The 13,675-nt window shown below is 30.9% G+C and overlaps 1 protein-coding gene and 1 long non-coding RNA gene across 3 annotated transcripts in view; one reads left to right on the top strand and one right to left on the bottom strand.

Annotated features, from left to right (window-relative positions):
* The window catches only part of LOC142331516 (uncharacterized), a 42,660-nt gene that overhangs the window by 16,935 nt on the left and 12,050 nt on the right, over window positions 1–13,675 (bottom strand). Inside the window, exons 2-3 of one of the 2 annotated variants that reach the window (XR_012758019.1) lie at window positions 13,323–13,501; window positions 3,826–3,933 (exon numbers count right to left, since the gene is read on the bottom strand). This is a non-coding gene — a long non-coding RNA (uncharacterized LOC142331516). Of the gene's footprint in view, window positions 1–3,625; window positions 3,934–13,322; window positions 13,502–13,675 lie in introns of those variants that run through there. The other variant, XR_012758018.1, reaches the window with a different exon arrangement.
* Window positions 1–13,675, top strand: part of LOC142331514 (putative tubulin polyglutamylase TTLL2) — a 66,453-nt gene that overhangs the window by 51,722 nt on the left and 1,056 nt on the right. Inside the window, exons 5-7 of the mRNA XM_075377484.1 lie at window positions 3,403–3,550; window positions 8,122–8,398; window positions 11,728–11,930. Of these exons, the coding sequence (XP_075233599.1) occupies window positions 3,403–3,550; window positions 8,122–8,398; window positions 11,728–11,930 (628 nt within the window). The remainder of the gene's footprint in view (window positions 1–3,402; window positions 3,551–8,121; window positions 8,399–11,727; window positions 11,931–13,675) is intronic.

Raw genomic sequence — 13,675 nt, 5'->3', positions numbered from 1 at the left:
TGAAAAGGTTGTTTTTCTGTCAACAGAAAGACCTGAAAAGAAATTAAATTTTTATCCCAAAACTCTTTTATTTACCACTCAATAACAGCTAACAAATCTAACTAGGATTTGAATCCAGAATCCTCTAGATAAAAGGTAGAGATTCTTTTACTCCATCACAGAAGTCATTCGAGTGACAAACAAATATAAGCTGTCACTGAATCTTTAGCAGCAGAATAATTATCAAGGTCAGTCAGTATGTAGAGGATTTTACAGCAATGGGCAGTTGGAGAATCAAATTGAAAGATAAGAATTAATTGAATATGTAAAAGAAATATACTGTTTTCTGTGTAGTTTAGAAATGAAAATTATTTAATAGTGTGAATGTGTTTAATAACACCATGGTTATCTAACCTGAGGCAGGTCCCTTGATGATCATGTCTGTTTCATTTGGTCAATCCTTCTCATCTCATTAGTACACCTCACCAGTTATTTTTCCAACTTTGAACTGTTCTGATTAAACATCTAACCTCATTAACTTACCTAATTACTTTGTCATTTCTCACTTTTTCCAATTAATATTCTCCAGCCATCTAAACGTTAAATGATTCCACCCTTTCTTTTTTCTTTTTCTTAATATCCATGATGCATATCCATAGAGAAGTGTTAAATACAACTCTTTACAAGATGTATATCAGAAACTCATTTTCAATAGTATTTTTTCATTCTATTTGTTGAGCACAGATCCACACCATTCTCTTCAAATTCTTCATGTTATTCTTTCATATAGCTTTATTATATCTTTGGTATTTAAAGACTCAATCAAGTAATGATCTGAGTGCATAGTCTAATTGAAGTTAGACATAAGAAGAGTTTTTGTGTGAAACTTTCAGTGTTACACGAAGGCACTTACTGTAAACAGTGCGATCCTTCCGTAGGAAGGATCACACTTCCACAAATTGGTTAATTTGATAGTAGAGGGTTGTAAGTTATGGAAGGTGGCCATGATTGGAAGAGACCATACAAGTTGGAAGGTGACAGTAAGTTGTGTAAATAGAATGATGGAAATGTCTGCCAAGATATTTGCACCAGTGGCATCCTTACAGAGACCAAACTGTGACTATGTTATCAAGTTAAGAGGGTTTCAAAGACAACATCCGGTAAAGCCCGTCAGGGCTAGTAATGGAAGGGTATTGTGGTAACCAGCATTGCACAAGGCATCTTCCTTAACCCCAAGGGTGTCAGGATGTGTATGTATTCACAGCTCATTCCAGGACTGAAAACTGTTGGAGTTACTCTTCAGTTAATCAGGGTAGTATTGGGGCTTTAATTTAATCTGTTTAGTTACTTCAAGATATTGAAAACCTAATTTATATTTATAGATACACCATAATTTATGTACATTTTGGTGTTTTTAGGTAATATTTCAAAACATTATAATAGGTATTTCAGATTGATGAAAAATAGCCTGAATGAATTTCATCAAAGAATGTTTTTTACTTTGAAACAGTGGAAGCCCTCAAATATGGATAAGATCATAGCCAAACAAAGATTCCAATTTCAGTGGTGAAGTGTTAGTTTCATCCAGAGGATTCCAGATTCTAGTCTCAGTGAGGTGTAGTTCAATAAATCATCATCATTGATTCTGTATCATTTTGCTACAGAATTTTATAGAATGGTAGTGTCTTTCGCTTTAGCTCAAAAGTTCAAGATTTATTGAACTTTTGAGCTAACAAAAACTACTATGGCTTGTTATTTTTCATGCACAACATATCTGATTTCATGCTTTTACATGTATACCTTTAGGTTTTATATTGATCAACAAAAAGGAAAAATGTTTTGAAATTTTGTTAAAGCCGTTTCTTCCATACAAAAATTCTACTAATGATAGAAATTAGAGCTATTTCACAAATTATACCTACAAAAATCTGAAAACTTTTCTGTTAATCTCATACTAAACAAAAAAACTAATAGTTTACAAACTATCAGTCTGCAGCCTCCTTTAATCACATAGTTTCTGATGTTTTTGTCTGTTTTCTTAAGACAAGAAAACAAAGCATTTGACTTACAACAAAAACCCTATAAATAAATTGAATTATTGTTATACCAAAATGATTCTGATAAAAAAGATCATGATGAAATATAATAATAAAAATAACAAAAAGGAAATTAACATACAAATTTAAATCAACAATCTATGAGGATTTTTAGGTTCATGGATTGTCCATGATAAGTGGCAAAGTGAATGGAATACTACCATTAACAATAAACTTTGTCCAGTTAAGAACACTATGTCATCATGAAGCTCTTCATGCTGGAGTAACCATCGAGAGGACGTATTATTTAATGTTTGTGAATCAGACACACAAGGCTCATAACTCAGAATAATGCACCCATTTATGTTCGCTCTGACTGCCAACTACACCACATCCTTGTGGACTGTGGATGTGTACACCACATCCTTGTGGACTGTGTCTGTTATTTGGCATTGACTTGGAAGTTTAAGCTACGGGCTAACATCGAAATATCTAAGGCAACAATGTAATGATATCATTGAATGCCTTATGATTCTTTAAGGCCTTTCATTTGTTCAAAAAATTTGATTATTCATATAATCTTTTTCATATATATATATTTTTCTAGTTCTTATAAGTTAAATTTTAAGTCCTGTCTTTCATTGTGGTTTTATTTCACTTTCATCAAACAACACAGGCATTTTCCATCAATGCTGTGTTTTTGAATTACTGTTATTTAATCTTTAAGTTAATTTATATTATTTAATTGTTTACTATATAAATAAAGAAAATGTCTGGACGCAGATGATGACACTTCATTGAATAGTTTTTTTTTTACTTTTAAACAGAATTTTGTTTTAGGTTAATAGCTTAGATTAACAAAACATGACAACATTTTTTATATGTAAAGTTTTATTTTAATCTTTTGTATTAAAATATACTTTTACCTTTTTTTTTTGTAAGAGTCAATAGTATTTTTATTTTTATTTATTTTTTTAAGTACTTTTATTTATAGTCACATCAACAATTAAAGTCATTAGTGTCTTATCAGTGTCATGTAACTGTACTAGTAAATTTGTAGCTTGAACAAACTCAGGTCGACTACTTCTGAAACTTGTGGTTAATTGAAACCCAATCACCAAAGAACACCGGTACCATGATCTAGCATTCAAATCTGAATAAAAGTAACTATCTTTATTAGGATTTCAACCCAACCTGAGAACTTCAAGTTTGAAGTCAGTTGATTTACAATGACCAACGACGAGTTTACCACTAGACCAATTCGGTAGCTTTCCAGTAGTATTTTTTTTTATTACATAATTCTAAAAAAAACCTCAGTTGATGTTTATATTATAGTATTTAATATACTATGGTTTTATTTAAGATATATAATTATACTCTTTTTCAGTCCAGATGCATTTAATTTACCATTAGAATATACAAAACTGGTAGCTGAATGTAGTAGGCAGAAAAATAACAATTATGAAGATCCAAGCAATGTCTGGATTTGCAAACCTGTTGGACAAAGTCAAGGACGTGGTATATCACTTTTTAAGGTAATCTAAATGATTAATTAATAAAAAATTAAAAATGTATCTTTTCGAATATTTTTTCTTTTTTTAATTGTCAAATTAGAATCAGTGAGCTGCAATTAGCAATTAAGATATTAAATTATATTTTTTTTTAAATGATATGATCCAACGATAACATAAGCGTATTAAAAGTAAGACATTTTTACAAATATACATGCAGCTATTTAGCATTTCAGCCAGTGAAAATAATAATCCAATCTTGCAAAGATATGAAAGAGATTACAATTGTAATACATTACCAAGGTCATTCCTACTTTCCGGTATTTTTGCTAGCAGCACACACCAATTTCAGTCAGGTACATTCATAACTGTTCACAATTGTTTGAGTAAATTAAGTACTGTGTTTTCTGAAAAAAGAAAAAGAGAATTATATTTGGTGATCAAACATTATTTTTTTGAAAAGTAAAACTGAATAGGATATTAAATCCAAGCTAGATAATTATTATGATAGCTCAGCTCCATCAATTAGGCGATTTACCTTTAGAAAGATCATATGATCACAAATAATATTGAATGTTCTAGATTGCATGTTAAGGTTATAACTGTAGAGAATAATGAAAAAATCCATGTTATGATCATAGATAATAGGAGACTGAAAGTGTGTGAAAATGTTAACAACAGGCATCTCAAATGAATAGTAAATCAAATTTTACACAAATATTTAATTATGTGAAAACTATCTACAAGATGAGTGCCATGTTAACTCACAATTGATGAAGCATATGAACAAGCAAGTATTTCTAAGCATGGTTTGGGACTGTTTGAATGTAATCAAGAGTAATTTTACACAGTTTCATAAAATTAGATGAAAAGTTGATACATCATTACCAACCTGAAAACGAGGAATAATCAAAAGAGCAGTTGGAGAACTCTAATAAAAGAAGGGAAAAAACCATTGGGGGGCTGTTCATCACATAATTTTCATTGAATTACTGGAGAAGAGTAAAATAATAACTAGGAAATATTATTATTAATAACACTGGTCAACAATGATTTTATTACATATTTAGTATTTGCTGAAAACAAAGTATTTTTAGGTGCGGATTCCAAATATGAAATCAGAATTTTATTTTACTATCGGGCACAGATATATTATAAATTGCCCTTTCTATTTTCCAGTAAATACATGTGCATGAACAAAGCAAGTACAATATGTTATTTTTTTAGTTTATTGATTGCAGTAGTTAAGTTGCTAAATAAACCAAAATTTATTTAAGTTTTTAAATAGCTATTAAAAATAAATACTATTATTATTTACACAGTAATTAAAACACTTGTAAATGATACACATATGATTCATGTTATATTTTTCCTAAATGTAATTGTCACCCATTAATCATACATACATGAACCTATATGAATTTTTTTTTGGTGACTCATTGCTGGATGAAATACTATAAACAATAAACAATGTATCCTGCTGGCTAAGAAAAATCACAACTACATCAGTCAAATATGAACTCTTGTGTGTGTAACATTTAGTGGTACAGCTACTTTTCCTACTAATTTCTGACTTTATTTTTCCTGTAAAGTCAGTGTATGTGCTACATTAATGTGTGTATAACGTTTTCTAACACATGTTTGTTAGTGTATTTATTAAAATGCAACTGCGTGGCATTTTAATAAAAATTCCATGGAGTTGCATTAACCATCCAGACAGTTTCTTCTATATTTATGGTGAGTTAACATTAAAGTCTGAGGAGAAATGTAACTCCATTAATAATAAAATCTTATGAACTCTATTTTGGATGAAATGTGGATGATTAGGACCTATCCTGGGCTTCTCATATTTGCTGTAATTCATGTGTATCACTGTTGACTGGTTGGCTAAATGAATCTCATTAAATGACATTTACAATCCTAATGGTTTGGGGAGAACCAAAGGATCACTTCATGAACTGCTATTTTTGTACAGAGTGATTCAAAGAAACAGGAAAATTTAAAAATTAAATAACGTTAAAGAAAAAATGTTTTTAGAAAATGAGTTTTATTTCACGTAATTGAACAAATGTTGCTATTTTAGGATACATACATTTTAGTTTATTTTTTAAAGATGACATCTTGCTGCAGGTGACCTCCTCTTCTACGTAAACACTCACGAAGTCTCTTCGTTAAATTGTTCGTGGTTTGACGTAACATCTCAACTGGAATTTCCGCAATTGCTTCTCGGATCTTTGCCTTCAGTTCTTCCGTTGTAGCAGTTCTACTGTGGAACACTTTGCTTTTAAGGTGACCCCACAAAAAGTAATCGCAAGCTGAGAGATCAGGCGATCTGGGAGGCCATCTAATATCACCATTTTGTGAAATGACACGTTGTCCAAACAATCGGCATACAGCTGCCATCGATATTCGTGCAGTATGTGACACTGCTCCGTCTTGTTGAAACCAGGCTGTGTTAAGAATCTGTAGAAATCTCTTTTGTTGTTCCACAACAAAGGTTTCAAGCATGGCTACGTAATGAGCCAACATCACTGTAATCGCAAGAATGTTGTCATCTTCAAAAAAATAAGGGCCTATTAACACCATAAGATAACATAGCACACCACACAGTCACTTTCTGGCTGTGCAACGGACGCTGGTGTAGCTGCGTAGGATTTTCTTGTTCCCAGTATCTGAAATTTTGCTTGTTAACAAATCCACCAAGGTGGAAATGTGCTTCGTCTGACATCCACAGTTCGTGAACAAACTCTTCGGTATATCATTTATCTTCTGAAGCATTACATTACAGAATTGTGCTCGCACAACTGCATAATTCGGTTTTAGTTCCTGGACGATCTGCAACTTGTAGGGATGGAATTGCAAGTCCTTCACTAACATTCTTCGAACACTTGAACTTTGCAATTGTAAAGATGCTGAGAGACGACGGATTGACCGATGTGGACTTCGTGTGACAGCATCTTGTAAAACTTGAACATTCTGTGGTGTACGGACGGTTCGCTTACGGCCTGGAGGTTTCTTCTTCATTGCCGAACCAGTTTCCTCAAAATTAGATATTCATGTTTTAATTGCATGTGCTGATGGAACACAGTCATGCCGTCCCAGATTAAAATGACAGCAAAATTCTTTACGCGCTCCCTCCACACTGTCATTGTTTTTGTAAAACGCTTTGATAGCAAATGCATATTGCGCACCACTCCAAAGATCCATGACAACTAAATGGCAGGTTAGGTTAGAGAGGCTGGCGCCACTTATTAAGTGGTACCAATCGCCCATGGCTACCAACACAACTTTCAAAATTTCCCGTTTCTTTGAATCACCCAGTATAATGAAAAATCAGGGATAACAACTAAGACTATACATACTGTTAAAAATCCTGATATTCCCTTTGCTATAAGACCAGTGCCTCCACAGTCCATGGTTGCAAATTCCAGAACTACCAAAAACATGAAAATTAGACAAAGATGAAGCTGTTGATGTTGAAGGTTGTGCAGATTTATCAGATGATGAACAAAGGAGAGGCCAGACATTTAAAAAAATATAAATACTGAATCACACCTAATTAATCAGTCAGAATTAAATGATCTCATTCATGATCTATATTTATTCAAGAACCAAGCAGACATTCTCTCATCATGACTGAAAGGATGGAATCTTTCAGAACACAATTCCATGATAGCCAGTGGGAATTTGAACATTTATTTTCTTATAGTACAAGGTCTTAGTTAACTGTAATGATGTGGAAGCTTTACTAGAGACTTTTGATCTTATGCACCACCCTGATGAATGTCATCTTTTTATAGACTCCTCAAAGAGTGAAGTAAAAATATTACTTCAAAAATTGTGTCTTCTTTATTTCTGCATGGATTTATCAAACATCTCTCATATAGCATGAATTTTTATGATAATAAAAGTTAGAGATATCTCTAACATTCAGTACTTAAACTAATTTTTTTCATGAGAACAAACACGAGAAAAAAGAGTTCATATATTAAAGAAAAAAGTCGTTAGACACACAAAAAGATAAGAAAATATGAAACTTGCCAAGAATGATTTAAAGAAAATAAAAATCTTTTAAAGAAGGTAAACTTTTAAATATCTATAATTAATTACTGTTCCTTCATTGTTTAATTATGAAGTAAAAAAGGTAGGCAGACATATATTAAAAGAAATTTAAACACTTATAACTGTGACAAAAAATGGAGTTAGTTTACTGAAATCCACACACGTAAATTATTTGAATAATTTAGATAAAGTATTAATTATTTTAATTAATACTTTTAATTTAATTAATTAATTATTTTAATTATTTGATAAAGTATCTTATGTAGATACTTTACTTAACACTAAAGTAGTTTTTAAGTAGAAATTGTTTTTTAAACCTTGAATTCCTTTCTCTCTCCTATAGCAAGCTGTTAAGATAGCAGTAGTTTCATGGATTAGATTTAAAATAAACATGTGACTTTCCCAGTCCTCAGTACGAATTGCCAAGAAATAGTGTAAAGAAGAGAAAAGAAAGTAACGTTTGTTTAATTTATTTTACTTTTTACTTTATTTCTGAAAATGAAATTTTAATTATTTTTATTTCTTTGTTTCAGAAACTGAGTGAATTAGTATATGATTCGAATGCAGTTGTCCAAAGATATGTACAAAATCCGTTGCTCATAGGAGGATACAAATTCGATTTACGTCTTTATGTTTGTGTACCATCATTTCATCCACCAGCTATATATTTATATAGAGAAGGTTTAGCTAGATTTAGTACTGATAAATTTTCATTAAGCAATCTTGATAACCCATTTGCTCATTTAACTAATACTTCACTCAATAAACAAGGACCCAGATATACAGAAATGAAGGACAGAGTTGGAGCTGGTATTCTTTGTTATTTTATAATTAATGCATGATTTTTTTCTAAGTTTACTTGTAACTGACATTATTGCTATGCATTATTCTACAATTATGTAAGTTGCTGGTCAATAGTTGTAGCTATATGAGGGTGTGCTGAAAAGTTCCTGGCTTTGATGCCTTGTGGTAGAAATAGAAAAACAACTTTGGGCTCATTTGAAAGTTTGAAATCTTAGTATATAACTGTGCAAAAATATCAGGTGTCCAGGATTCGTTCAATGTTTTCTGTTGAAAGCTGAGATGGCAGAGTCTCAAGCAAGTTTCTCATCAGTGGAGTTACAGGGCTTGAAGTTTTCATTTCTCCAGGGAAAGTCAGCAAAGGACATTTACACTGAGAGAGAAATGTGCTTCTTACAGCACTGTGATGACTTGGATATCTCATTTCAACACTGGCCATTTCACTGTTAAAAATGAGCCCCGCAGTGGGTGCCCTCAAATCGCAATTGACACTGCAACATGCTATGCTGTCCGTGAGCTCATTGTTGAGGACCGGTGAATATCCACCAAAAAGATAGCCCAGATACTGGACATCTCCAGGGAGCTTGTTGGTTTCATTATTATCACATATGCAAGCTTTCAGTGAAGTGGGTGCCCAAAAATTTGAACTCCAAAGCCGTTTTGTGCCATTTTGAAGCTCCAGAGGTCTCTTAGGCTAGTTTAGTGACTGAGGAAGAAACTTAGCTTCACATTTATGATCCTGAAACCAAGAGACAGTCAAAAGAATGGCGCCACACCGGTTCCCTACAGCCAAAGAAGTTCTGCACCCAGAAATTGGCCAAAAACAAAGTGTCCGTTTTCTGGGACAAAGATGGCAAAGATGACAAAGTTGGTAGACTATTTACCTCAGGGATCTAGTATAACCGGACAACATTATGCTAATCTGCTGGACCATTTGAAAGAGACAATTAAGAAGAAACGTCAAGGGAAGCTTGTTCATTTTTATATTTAAAAAATTATTGTATTTCGGATTCAAGTTTAAGCATTTTTCTCAAATTGTCACCATTTTTGTAACATTTATGGCATTTCCTATAGGCAGAAAGACAACAATAATACATCACGATGTGTTTATGGTTATGGATTCGACACATTCTTACTTACACTACAAACTACTTGAGCGATGTGAAAGGAAATTAATATATAAACTAATATAAAATGCTGATATTGACATCACAAAAAATTTGATGCCTGTGCTGTCCACCACAATGCAATTGTGTAACTTTCCACTTTATTAAAGAATTGGAAGATCACATCTCACTTTCAAATGAAATAAATTTAAATGAAGTACAGCAAAATTGTGTACATATAATTTAATAGGCATACAAGAAAGTCATGTGGTTCCACATCAGATTTTTTTTTTTTATGCACAGTAGACATACTAATACACTATCATTGTTACATTATCATCCAAAAAGTTATTTTTAATAACCTTGAATCTTATAATGTGAAAAATTTTTATGCCACAATCACTCAATTTTTCTTGTGACCATATGTCATCATTTTTCGCACTTAATATGCACAGTCTATTCATATTTTTTTGAAATTGTTCATATAATTAATTGGCTTTTCAATAACTTTTAACATACATTTTTCCTAAATTACTAATTTTATTTTTTGTCTAACTTAGTTATAGCAAAACAAAAAATTTTCTATTTTGCAAGTTTCTGATGTCAGAATAAGTATTAATCAAAATATTGAGAACAACAAGTTTCTATAGCTTTTGAATGTGATAGAAATTAATATTTTTTTAATTGTATAGCCTTCTTGTTTTATTAGGAATGAATACACAAATATTCACCTCCTTCTACTGGTGTGTTTAGCAGTAATTATGGTTAAGTGAAAAATTATTGTCTTTTTTACAAAATAAGACTTTTTTATGGATTCTACATTGCATTTTAATGGTTAACACTTAATTATTGTTACTTATGATAATTTTGTAATTGGTTATAATTTTGTAATTGTACGTTTAAATTTTTTGAATAACTTCATTACTGAAGGCTACTAGACTTCCACTACAGTCATAAATAATAAAACTCTGTCCTGATTTAAATTCATCCACTACTTTTCCTCAGCTTGTTTTAATATCATTTTTACCATAAACAGAAATCAATAGTAATGATAAAATGGCAGCAGATGTTTAGATAAGTCATTTATTAACAAAATAGTGCTTTTTTAAGAGAGTTTTACGCAACTTCATCAAGCGAATGCATTAAACGATTAAAACTACCTGTTTTCTATCTGTATTCTCTAACCAGTTTTTCAGCTATTGCTGCTGTGTGTGTATGTGTGTGTGTGTGTGTGTGTGTGTGTGTGTGTGTGTGTGTGTGTGTGTGTGTGTGTGTGTGTGTGTGTGTGTGTGTGTGTGTGTGTGTGTGTGTGTGTGTGTGTGTGTGTGTGTGTGTGTGTGTGTGTGTGTGTGTGTGTGTGTGTGTGTGTGTGTGTGTGTGTGTGTGTGTGTGTGTGAAAATGTGTATATAGGCAAATGCAATTACTGCTACCAGTGTGCCAGGCCTGATGTACCTGTAATGTAAATGTACAGGTAAACATGTAGTCTGGCACAGACTCAGGCAGACCACTCCTGAGACTGTGGATAATTGAAACACAACCACCAAATAACACCAGTATCCACAGTCTAGCATTCAAATTCACATAAAAGCAACTACCTTTATAAGAACTCAAACCTTAGAAAGCTTGACTTTGAAAGTCAGCTGAAAAACAAATAAACAATCAAGCACGAATTTCAACAATATCATTTTTTTTATTTAATATGATTTTACACAAAGAAATCAAAATAAAGAATATACCTCATTCATTTCTTGTGTGACAAGATTTATACAGACATTTTAAACACAAACTGTAAGCATAATTTTAATTTTAGTCTTGGTAAACCCAGCCCTTTAGTCTTGGTACATAATGCCAACCTTGACAGAAATGATAGTAATACCAATTATGGAAAAAATAATTTCCTTACTAATTTTATAAACTTGTATCTTCCAAATATCATTATTATATAAAAGATTAACTATCTTAAGAATACAGCGATTAATTTCAAAAAATTGATTCAAATATATTCCATAAAGGAACAGACTAAGCAAGTATAATTAAAATGTGTTTTGTATAACTATTTATTCTAATTTTTCAATCCATTATAAAATTCAGTATGACTAAAATAGAATTTTATTCTAAAATTTCATTTTATATATATATCCAATTATTTATAATTAATTCTCTTTTACATGAGTTGAATATGTTTATTTACAGAATTACATGTTCTAATAATTTTAATTTGTATTTTTTAGGCTGTAAGTGGAGTTTGAAACAGCTGCGCCATTACTTTAATCAATCAGGATTTGATGATTGGTTACTTTGGCAACGTATATCATCTCTTGTTGTATTAACAGTAATCAGCCAACTTAATAATGTACCAACTACTTCAAACTGTTTTGAGTTTTATGGCTTTGATGTTCTAGTGGATTCAACACTAAGACCTTGGTTGTTGGAGGTAACTGACTATAATACTTCACACAAGCATAATAAACCCATGTTTGATAATAATAATAACAATAAATGGAATGCAGAGAAATAACATAAAGACTTTTCCCAAGAAGAAGCTACAGTTGTTCTGTAGTGTGAGAATATGTATTATTATTTGTTTTTCATGATGATATCACCATATAAGCTCGAAGCTTGTTGTGCATGGGATATGGAAATTGAATTTATAGCATTTGAAAAATGCCAAGCTTGATCGGGATATTTTTACTGCATTTTGATAAAAAAAAAAGCTAGAGAATGCAAATAAATTTCTAGAGATTACAAATAATTATCCATTAATTCTCTTTGGATACAGAAATATGTATTCCTTTCTTAATCTTACTAAAGTATCATTAATACCATATCACACTAATAAATAAATCTGATAGTTTATTTTGTCAGTCACGCAAAAACTCTGTGCTGATTTTGACTAATCTTTTTTTTACTGTATTTCTTTTTTGTAGAAAAACATATAGGCTACAAAATCTATGCACATTAATTTTTTCAAAAAATTAAGAAATAAACCAATTTTTAAAAATGTTTTCACTTTGTGAATCTATTAATTTCTTCATTCCTTAAGTACAGCTGCAACAATTTCAATGAATTTTTGTACTTCTTTCTTTTTATCCAGAAAAAACCTTTAATTTTTTTATAGGCTACATTACAAGTATGCAAATGTGAAGGCACAGATAGCTGCTATTTATTAATAAATTATTACTCCCCACATTCTAGATAGTTTGTGATCATAGTTGATAGCAGTTTTCTTACTTTATTCTGTACATTTTCTTTGTTTAATTTTTAACATTTCTTGTAAAATTTTTAAATTTATTGTAAGAGAATCCGAATCTTAAATCAAAATAAAATTAAGAAGTGTTAAACAAAAAACTATTAAAAAAACATTTTTAATTAACTTTACACGAATCTACAATTAAAAAACTTGTTTTTTAAAGTTAGCATTTTCTTAAGTTCACACCAAATTAAAGATTAATTAGTGATAGTTCTTTATTTTTAAATTACCAACCTTTAAAAGTTGAATTTAAAAAAGTTTTTAAGATCTTTTTTTAATTTTATTACAAATGGAAGTGAACAGGATTTCTTTCAAAGCTACAATAAGAAAAATAATTGCAAATGTAAAATAAATAAAAACCTAATCTGTGCAAATTATGTTAATGATCAGTGAGGTATAGTACTCCACATAAAAACACTCTAACATAAAGGCATTATTTTTATTGATCCCCAAGTAAAAGATTTCAAAAAATTGAGCAACGTACTGTTGTAATGCAAGAGTACCCTTGTTCCAAAACAGAATTATTAGTGTCGAAAACAAAAGTGTTTGATATGAACAAAAAAATTCATTTTTTACCTTTTGAATCATATGATGTTAATCTCATAATTCTGTTGGATAATCAGATAAACTGTCTACATTATTACCAAGACTCTTCAGACTTCAAAATCTTAAACTATCTGTGCTTAACTCTTCATTCCACACAATGTAATATAATTTACATATTTTTCATTCTCTGTATTTCCCAGGATCACGTTCTGGAAAATAAAATTTATTTTACAAGCACTGTTTAATTAAATGTACTACAGTAATATTTTGTAAACCTGGCATCATTGCAAATTCATGAAAATGTGATACATGAGTTTTTACAAATTAATTTTTTTTATTTTTTTTTGTAATTTTTCGCTTAACTTAAAATGCCTCTGAAAAAA

Source organism: Lycorma delicatula, chromosome 10 (assembly GCF_047948215.1).
Source record: "Lycorma delicatula isolate Av1 chromosome 10, ASM4794821v1, whole genome shotgun sequence".
NCBI lineage: Eukaryota > Metazoa > Arthropoda > Insecta > Hemiptera > Fulgoridae > Lycorma > Lycorma delicatula.
The sequence above is the reverse complement of the archived record's forward strand: the minus strand, read 5'-3'. Positions and strand labels throughout refer to the sequence as shown.